The following is a 10,797-nucleotide window of genomic DNA, read 5'->3' as shown; positions in this document are numbered from 1 at the left end:
ATGCAGAAGGTTTCAGAACGCAGCGGCCCGCCTGGTCTACAATCTACCCAGACGCTCCCATGTTACCCCGCTCCTCATCTCTCTCCACTGGCTACCTATCATGGCCCGTATCAGATTCAAGACCCTGGTATTGACCTTCCGAGCAGTGAATGGGACTGCACCCGTCTACATCAAGTCTCTCCTGCAGCCTTACACCCCCACCCGTCACCTACGGTCTTCTTCAGACAACCGCCTGGTGGTCCCACCGCTCAAGACCGCCCGGTCCCAACACAAGCTCTTCTCCTGTCTGGCCCCCCAGTGGTGGAATCAACTCCCCACCTCCATCAGAGATACTGACTGTCTCTCCACCTTCAAGAAAAGGCTCAAGACGCACTTGTTCTGGGAGTACAACGGTACTTAGGAATGGTTCGCTTGACCCGATGTTAGTTTCCTCAAGGATCACAATGACTCTTGCTTAGAGACTTGTTGCTCTTGTGGTTAGTGGTAACTGTTTTAAATTTTGGTTCTCGCTGTGATATATTGTTTTTATTACTGTTGCTTGCTATTTTTCCACAGGTACACTTGCACTTATAGCGGTTCATGTTGTTTAATTGTAAGTTGTTTAACTACATGCTCTTATGGTTCTTCCCTTTGGCACTTACTTTGGTTGTTCACAATGTGAGCTTCATGTTTTGGCTACTTGCGATGTTTTTTGACTATCTTGTTGTTATGATCAGTGACCTATGCACTTTGTAAAGCTCTCTCTTGGAAATCGCTTTGGATAAAAGCGTCTGCTAAATGAATAAATGTAAATGTAAGGTCTGTTAGAAACTATATTAGCCTCACCCTTACAAAAAAGAAGTATACTTCAAGTTTATTTTGTAAGTATACTTAGTATAAAAAGTATACTATTAACATGGTACTTAAGAGTATACTAGCAGTGTACTAAAAGTGTACTTATTTATATACTATTTTTGTACTAAGTAAACTGAATTGGCCCACTTTTTAAGTCATTTAGTACACTTTAAAGTACTAGTGATGGGTCGTTCGCGAACGATCCGGCTCTAAGAGCCGGCTCTTGAAGGTGAACGTCGAGAGCTGGCTCGCATATCTGAAGAGCCGACTCTATTTTTAATACATTAATACAGCCTATAAAAACTAAATGATTATGAAATAATGAATTTTAATTGTATTTAAAATAATTGACTAATTCAAACAACAAAAAAATAATTGTAGGCTTAAAGGCGCACACGATCATCCTCACATTCTGTTCCTGTCAATCCTGCATGAGGGAGGGCCGAGCCAACTCACACACAGTCAGAGAGTAGTCAAAACTCGGAGGGGAGCCATGACAAATCAATGCATTTTTTAAGATATGTGGTTACAATCGAGTATGATTTCATTTCATAATTTAATTCAAATAGTTTTCACACCCATCATAGTCAAATTCATAGTTAAAACGTGTATTTTTTAAAGAGCCGGCTCTTTTTGGTGAGCTGAGCCATACGATCCGGCTCACGAAAAAGAGCCGGAATGCCCATCACAATAAAGTACACTCATAGTATATTTGAGGTTTACTTTTAAATACTGTAAAATAGCCGGTGTAGTGGAGGCACTCTAAAGTAACCTGTGTAGTGCACTTTCAGTTCATGAAGTATACTTCCTAGAGCACCTCAAAGTATACTGTGCAATACTTTCAAGTACACCTTCAATTAATGTAAGTACGTCGAGAAGTGAACTTTAAATGTTAATAATCCAGCTCGTCTTATCAAACGTAACACTCATTTAACTCATGGTTACAATGGTAAAGCGTCACAACAATGGCAATTTCCACGCAACAAAACACTACATTCTAAGCAGACACATAAAAAAAACGAAATTCATGAAGTTACATTTGTATTTCGAATAAACGGCAAACTTATCGGCAATTTTTTACATTATTTACCGCCTTGCATCATGGGAATTGACCAGCCAATGAGCCATGCTATCTTCATTTTTTCACGTCCTTATTTCGTTCTTCAGTCAGTTTGACAGTATAACCTTCAAATGCACAATGCAACCCTTCTGTCTGCTTCTTTCTCAAGTAGCTTTTTCGTTTTTTCCATTAATACTCCAATTGATAATTATTAGTATAAGAGTATAGGGCTACAAAATGTTTTTGCAGTAATTAAGGTTACAGCTTCAGTACGAAAAAAGATTTAATGTGCAATGCATAATAGATTTTCCTATACATGAATAATTAGAATGAGATGGATCTAAAGAATTTAACCTGTAATGTACTTAAAAATTATTTTGACTGTTTTTGCTGTATAATAATAGAAAACGTACATCCTACTCCAGAACAAATGTATGCAATTTTATGTTTCGAAGCATACTTCTTAAAAGTATATCAAAAGTGAACTATTTTCAAAGCATACTTAAAAGTACATCAAAAGTGAACTATTATCTAAGTATACTTCTTAAATGTAATATCAAAAGTGAACAATTTTCAAAGTATACTTAAAAGTATATCAAAAGTGAACTATTTTCAAAGCATACTTAAAAGTGTATCAAACGTGAACTATTTTCAAAGCATACTTCTTAAAAGTATATCAAAAGTGAACTAAAAGTGTACTATCCATATTTTAGTATACTTATAGTATACTTTAATATACTTCTTTTTTGTAAGGGCAGCCACAGATTTGAATGAGTTGAATGTTGTGGAAATCCTTTTAAATACAACGTTTTAGTTCACATTGATTTTCACAGATTATAAGGAAAAAACACACCAAGTCAATTGCATACGTAGGCAGCAAATACAAAAATATCCTTTACATAATCCTCTGTCATTTCAGATAGCTTTTCATGTACAATTCTATGAAAATTTATTATGTATAAAACACCCCAAAATTCAACAAATAAAACGTTTTTACAGCCTGTCACATTCAACTTCTGGTCCCTCGGATGACTGAGGCATTTCAATGTAGAAAACCTCCATGTTGACGGGTGGAGGAGGCAGGGGGGCTACACACCCCAGTATATTTACAGTTTATTTAACAGTCTAAGAAATATGACAATAACAACTAAATGAAAGATTATACAATTGGAAAGAAATTGGTATACATTGGTTTGTTCGCTTTCGACACATTCCACCATAATCATAGACTTGCTCAAATATTTGACTAAAGTCAAAGCCTATTCTTGTAAAATGGGAGCATATGGTTACTGTACAACAAATACAATGTTTTTACAGCCTGTCACATTCAAATTCTGGTCCCTCAGATGGCTGAGGAATTTCAATGTAGAAAACCTCCTTGTTGACGGGTGGAGGAGGAGTGGCAGGGGGGCTACACACCCCAGAATCTGGGCTTGGAGCTGGGAGGGGTTTGTCTCCAGGTGCATACTTATCCTTCTTACGGCAAACAGGTGCCTTTAGTACATTTCCTCCACCACCCCCTTGATGAGCAGGGGCAGCTGCATCGGCCTTGGGATTGAACCGTTTCAGCTTGACGGTGTCCTTCCCCTCGCGAGTGCACGGTAGCAGGATGCCAACGTCCTTGCGGAACTTGGAGCTCAGACCAAAGTAGATGAGAGGGTTGTAAAAACTAGCCGACTTGGCGAAGAGGCGTGTGAAGATGCTGGTGAGGCTGGGGACATGGAAGCCCCATGCAGACCACATGGAGACCACTGCGTAAGGCGACCATGCCAAGATGAAGGCTGTGCAGATGACTATTGACACCTGTAGGATTTAGTAAGTCACAATTAATTTTAAAGGATCATATTCAAAAAGAGGAATTTCACCCTATTAATTTCATACCTGGTTAGTATTGTAGCAGCGAAAGCTCATGTGGGGGTTGCTATGCACTACGGGGGGGGGGGGGGGGGGCTGGCAGAGTAGCCGGGGGGCGGGGACACCTGAATAAGTTGATGTGTTTCTGGTTGATGAGCCTCTTCGTGCTCGCGGTTTAGTAGCAGTGATTTACGTGCATTGATGTGAAGTAATAAAGTGATCATTCCAGAAAAACCTCTCTGCGTAGTGACTGAGATCGCTACAGTATGTTGTGGTATCCCTGACCGACTAAGTTTATTTTTGGGTCAAAATCTTATTCAATTCTTACTGTGCCACTGAACTGTGATGAATGGCTAAAATGAATCTGGGTTTACGGTCCAGGTATTGTGACATTGCTCCTACTCACAATGGTGACATCTCTTTCGATCTTCCTCTGCCTGTCTGTCAGGTCTCCCTCAGCAGACATGGCATTGCCGCGCTTCACTGTATTGATGATGGACACATACGAGAATAGCATGATGATGACAGGAATGAAGAAACAGGCGATGAGGATAGAGATGATGTAGGACTTGTAGACTGTGGAGTAGTTGGCCTTGGCCCAGTCGATTTCACAGGTTCCATATCCACGATCTTAAAAGTAAAGTAAAACGTTTTTATGTGTTTGTTTTATATTCAATGTCTTTTTTTCACTTGGTACATTGTGGACATTAGGGCACAAACAAACAGATGCAATACCAAGCAGTCAACGGCACTTTAGAGTCACAACATTGTAAGTTGTTTTATCTTACCTGTGTAACTCCCCCAGCCCAGAAGAGGCGCTCCAGACCAAAACACTGCCCCAATCCAAATGAAAACCAGGCACATTGCTACAGTTTTATTGGTAATGCAGCAAGCTATTAGGGATACACAATTAAATTAAAACCAAGACCAATTTGAGTTTGAAAAACTTTTGTTGAAATAAATGTATTCCACACCTGATCATCTCTAATCTGACCAGTACACTTTCGGTACATTAGGTAACATTGAGAGGAGAGCCTCAGTTATTCCCTTACCTTTGCTTGGATGGCACCCCTTGATGTATCTTGTGATACTGATGATGGTCAAGGTGTTGATGCTGCCAAGGCCAAATACCAATGTGAAGAAGCCATCCACCTGGCAAAGAGCAACATGATACTTAGTTATTCTTAGAGCCTTGAAAACGTACTTACATAGTTAGTTGATTTTACAAAGACCATTTATCAGATATAACCAAGCCATTTCATGGTATGAAAGAAACGTCAATTCCATGTTGTAGTTGACAGTGTATTTTCTAAGCATGCTGTCTTTGAAAAATAAGTTTCACTTCATCAAATACGTTCACTATATATACGTGGCATATACGTTTCACCAATTTGGATAGTTGGCATCCTTGAACTGAAAATCAATCCATTGTATGTTGTCGGTGTGTTTGATTCAGATTTACAGAGAATGGAGTTCAGTCTGTTTCCTGGCAGAGAGCTGCCAATGTCCTTTCTCTTATCCTATCAGCGGGTCTAAACTAGCTCACTTAAGCCCCAAGCAGCATTCACTTTACTCATACCACACCACCGTCACGTTTAGGTGACTGTGAATGTACATGTGCTAAAAGTCCATAGGAAGAAAAGCTTGGGACCATATTGGCTTGCATTAATGTATGACTCGGGGTACTGTACCTTTACACTCACTGCAGGACACAATCACCATGCCAGTGGCTGTACATTGTTTGTAAGACTCATTCTTTGGGTCAGAGTTCCCATAATTAGTTTCCCTGTTATTTATCTTACTTGCTTTTGCTCCTCTAGGTCAAAGTGTAATTGTTTTTTCTATTTAATTTGGTCAGGTCAACTCAAACTTTTCACCGACATTCTGAATTTTTTTTCTTCATAGGTAACACGCTCACTCTCATATTCCATTTGATATCTGTATGCAATGACTGTACAGTACTATTCAAGAATCAAAAGGAAGTTACTGGAAAACTAACAATGTAGTGTGGTGCTGGTCTGACATTCAGATAATGGGGATAACAATAATTTTGCAGCCCCATCTCATGTTCCTGTGACAGAGGTGGTAATGTCTAATGGTTTTTCACAGGCGTAAAGACTAAAACCCATCTGGTAATGTATATTCCGTAAATTATTCGGATGTATTGAGAAAATACATCAGTGGAGCCAATGCCGAGGGCTCTGGTTTTAATCACATAGAGAGATGAAAGACACCATTAACGATATTGGTCCTTGCATTAATCACACCCTGTCATCAACTGCAAACACAGGAGCACCTTCAACAAACCATCTATTGGCCAGAGGAGGCTAAAGTGTTGGTGTTCTCCTGCTTGAGATAATGGTAGAATTTAGTTATTAGGTAAAACCTGCAATTTTTACATCCTGAGGATAATTCCACTTTAAAGCCTTACAAGGCCACCTCTCCTCTTTTGCAGGAATCAGCCTCATTAATCACTTTGATGAATGCGCGAACAAGCTACTTTTTACTGAATAAATTATGAAACTGTCAAGAGCTAAATGTTTTGTCCCCTGCAAGCTAATATTGGAAAGATCATCTTTCCATAGAACTATTCTGTACCACAATATACAAAGATACTCGAGTACTCATGTACAGTGGTTTTAAGTAACATATCTCTGCTTTGTCAAGCATGGTAGATTATGGTTATTCTGCACTACAGTAGTAAGTATCTGCTACCTTTGACATACTGTACATACAAGAAATGTTACTCCAGCAAACTGGAAAACATCTCCTGTATGCAAAACCAACAAGATAAGTCAGTATATACAGTACATGTTAACACTTTCTTTCAATGCTACCTAGATTTAAGATTACATACATAACCGTTGCATGGCACATGTATGAATCTGTTTTTAAAGGGTTCATTGATTGCAAAACCGATTTTACCTTGTTTAATAACGACAGTTCGGTGGGTAAAATGGACATACAGTGAACCTCAAAGTCCATTGACACCTCTTTCCTATCTAAATCTCACAACTTGAAACTGCAGCTGTTAAACGATCGGTTTCGAAAAAGCTGGATTTGTGACGTCACAAATGTAGCATCACCTTTGTCACGCCCCAACATTTACATACAGACAAGCCCTCTGGTGTTCTGGCCGAGTATCTCAGACACTAGTTTAGCTGCGTGCTGCTCTGTGTATTTCCACGGGAATTACAAAGGAGAAAGTTTGGAAGTTTTTAAAGGATATTGAAAATGGACCATCGTAAATGCAGTGTTCCAGGCTGTACAGGGACTGCTGACACTTTTCAGAGTCTTCCTAAGGAACCAAACACTCGACGGGCTGTGATGTTTGTCTATGAGAAGATCCCTGTGCCGTTCGACCCTCAATTACACATTTGCTTGAACCATTTCACCGAGGACAGTTTTGAAAACCTCGGACAATGTAAAGCAGGATTTGCTATGAAGCTGTTGCTGAAAAGAGGTGCTGTTCCGAACTTATGTACATCACAACCGCAAGCTGTAGTATGATGTTGTTGCAACAGTTATTCGCAATGCTAAGTATCCTGCCTGTATCTAGCATCGGTAGAATGTGTGATGATTTAGTTTATTGGCAATGGGGCTCATGTTATTTAATGTTCCTGACTGTGTTTCATTCAAATAAATAACCTCTGTTGCTATAACCTCTGCTATAAATCTACAATTCAAGATGCATGTTTGTCCAGATCTATTTTTCATCTAGATAGCTAGAGCTAACTGAAGCTGAGTTGAATCATGATAGTTTGTTTGCTAAGCTGTAGTGCTAACGTTACCCACCTAAGTCGATCCCGTTTGCTTCGACAACAGAAGTGGAAACAACTAATGTTATCATTTCAAATTATATCTAGTAAATCGGTTGAAAACAGTGTTGTGCAGACACAATAGATTTATTTGTACGTTTTTATTTAAAGTCTCCACCTTCGAAGTTTCAGTGAGTGCTGTTGGCCCTGATGTGTCTTTGCTCCGCAGCTTCACTTGTTGTAAACCAACCAATCAGCACGCAGCTCATCTACATATTCATGAGCATACCATAAAAGGTGAAAACCTCTTGTTTTTTTCCAAGGGCTATTTCACAGGATGCATTAGGGCTCATAGAACAGCACTCGGGCCATTTTCAGCCCAACCAATGTTACATACCCTATTCGGAGACCTTAAGGAACATTGTGAAATACCCCCAAAACCCAGTCAATGACCCCTTTAAACATTTATGAAATGTTCGTGTCAGTATTTGCTGTGACAGTAGAGGCTTAATGCAATATGTGACTTGTGTGATCCCTCTGTTAGTAACCTTCAAATAACATGTCACCAACTACATAAATCTATTGATAATTTAAAGTGCTCAATCCACCTATATTTGGACAGTTTGAGGCAACACATCTCACACACAACTACCCTTTTCCTTTCACAGGATTCCCTCAGCTCAAGCTGTACCTGGCAAGTCCAAATGGAAGAGATCAGATATCCATTGTCCTTGAACACGTTGAAGATCTCGATGATCCCGCGGGAGTAGCCAAACACAGAAATACTGGCGTCGGATATGGCCAGGTTAAAGGTCAGGTAGTCTGTTGGCTGAAGGGATGCCCTCTGCCTGTACAGAACGAAGATGACGATACTGTTGCCAAACCACGACAGCCAGCCTGGTAGGTAAATAACAACTGTGTATCAGACACTGAATGCAGAGCACACACACGTGAGAATTTTATAAATAACATATTCTGACATAACTGTGCCAAACATTTTAACACCAAATGATGTTATTTTATTGCACTACAAAACCAAAATGTTTCAGACATGTATGAGTAATTCTGTGTTGTTTGATGGATTACAAATCAATGATGGATAGTTTAATGGACGTTTCTTACATATTCTGACAGCCAGTAACTGTTTGAATTTGAAACTCTACACCCTAACGCTACCTTCACCATCATAATCAAATGTAATGTGTCTTTTGTTTGTAATGATTATTAATGAGAATTTAACTAACTGAACACCTTAAGTTTTCAACATTTATTTTACTGTTTACTGTTATCAGGTGGGAAAAGTCCTATATTTTATTTAAAACCAACCAACCCTGTATAAACCAAGCATATTATGCACTCCTAAAACTAAAACCAAAAGAATATTATGGAACCCCTTGTTCCAATCGAATCCTGTGAAAGTCTTCTAAAAAGAACTATGATAATCTTTTTGACCTAAATGCGATTCTTTATAAAAACCTTTAGTCAGAGTGCTCTTAAAAAGCAATAATGCACACATTTCAATCTTTAGATAGTAGTTATTTAAAAAGAGTACAATATGTTAAAAATAAAATAAATTCAAATCAGAAACAGCTATGTGCTACATCACTGGGGTTTTTGACCTCTTTAGTTACTAATCTGACTGCTATCCTGTCTTGAATGAAGATCTCCACGACTTAGTACTACACCTTGAGACAGGTTGTCCAGGTCTACTTATAGCTTAGCATATGCTAAACCACGTTTATCCATGCTCTAATTGAAAATGAACAAAGAAAGTACAAAGATACATGGAAGCGCCTATCAACAAAATTAAACATGATCACAACATTTCTGACAAACGCTACAGAAACTCAATTGATGTAGGCTACCTACCTAGCACCAACAGGTACACTCCTATTATGGTTTCCCCTTGGTCCGACAGTGGAGGATCTCTGTTGGAAAGACTGAAATTATTATTCCTCCAAGGAATGTTGACTTGGAATGGATCCTTCAAAGACATTTCTGCTAGATAATGTCCTACAGGTGCCGCGACATGGATTGAGCAAACTGCTCTAGTTCCGTTAAAACACAAAAGTGCTTTTGCTCTCAAAACTATCTTGCCCAGTCTCTCTCTCTCTCTCTCTCTCTCTCTCTCTCTCTCTCTCTCTCTCTCTCTCTCTCTCTCTCTCTCTCTCTCTCTCTCTCTCTCTCTCTCTCTCTCTCTCTCTCTCAAGTGTGTTGGGAAAAGGGATGACGTGAACCGCTTTAATCCTTTAATGACCACCAAGAGTGAAATCCCCGTGGTAAATAAACCATTTACTGCACTATGTCGAGGAATATTGGAATATATCTGGAATATTTTCCAGATAATTTGTTACTGTAAAGTCCGGTACACGTAGCATACGGGAAAGTTCCGATTTTGTAGTTCACAGCTTGGGCTCATCACACGGAACTGTCCAAGGTGCTGAATCTGAATAAAATCACGGAACACACTAATAAAGCGTTTCAACGTGTTTGTTAGATCAATGTATCATTCTCTCCTCAAGTTGTTGGTTAGCCAAATGCAATATATTGAAAAGGTACATCTTTTATATCGATACATCCATTATTTATTTAATAAATACTGAGTCTAAGTACTTCTAGCACTCATAATTAGCACTCCTAATACTATGTCGCCTATTGTGTTTCAGACGGGTTTTTTTTTATCGTCTAGGAACTATCACACTAATGTAACAAATGGGGGGATGTGACCTTGCTAACGGATTTTCCTTCTTTGGACTGACGCTTTGGTCAAGATCCCTGCCAGCTCAGACTACCCCTTCTAGTCGTCGACTTTCAAGCCCACTTGTTCCCGAACTATCTGCTCGGTTTTATGTTTTCATTAAAGGGGTCATTGATTGGAAAACAGATTTTACCTTGTCATAGTTGAATAACGACAGTTCGGTGGGTAAAATGGACATACAGTGAACCTCAAAGTCCATTGACACCTCTTTGTTATCTAAATCTCACAACTTGAAACTGCAGCTGTAAAACGATCGTTTCCCAGATAGCAGCTGATTCCTTGCCGGATCTGGCTGAGTTCCGGCAGATCCGCGTAACAGTCGCATCCGTTTTGCGGATCCGTTCCAGATCTGATACAAATTAGTATCATTCTACGGAACTGGCCCGTTTTTGGAACTGATTCGGACATTTCTCTATCATTAATTTTACACTTAAATTTGCTCAGTCTTTTCTCGTCATTGACGAGTCTTAATCGAGTTTCAAACATTCCCAGACATGAAAAGTATTGGACGTCGAGTCTTTAAAAGACAGCTT

The 10,797-nt window shown here is 39.3% G+C and overlaps 1 protein-coding gene across 1 annotated transcript; it reads right to left on the bottom strand.

The window, feature by feature from the left end:
* Nucleotides 1–3,205: 3,205 nt before the first annotated feature.
* opn6a (opsin 6, group member a) lies at nt 3,206–9,502 on the bottom strand. Its single transcript, XM_067259722.1, has 6 exons — nt 9,376–9,502; nt 8,198–8,403; nt 4,801–4,900; nt 4,537–4,641; nt 4,155–4,378; nt 3,206–3,697 (listed from the first exon to the last, which is right to left on the bottom strand). The coding sequence occupies exons 1-6, from the start codon at nt 9,500–9,502 to the stop codon at nt 3,206–3,208; spliced, it is 1,254 nt and encodes a 417-aa protein (XP_067115823.1).
* Nucleotides 9,503–10,797: the final 1,295 nt, after the last annotated feature.

Source organism: Osmerus mordax, chromosome 21, assembly GCF_038355195.1.
Source record: "Osmerus mordax isolate fOsmMor3 chromosome 21, fOsmMor3.pri, whole genome shotgun sequence".
NCBI classification, from domain to species: Eukaryota; Metazoa; Chordata; class Actinopteri; order Osmeriformes; family Osmeridae; genus Osmerus; species Osmerus mordax.
This window is presented reverse-complemented; position numbering and strand designations above follow the sequence as displayed.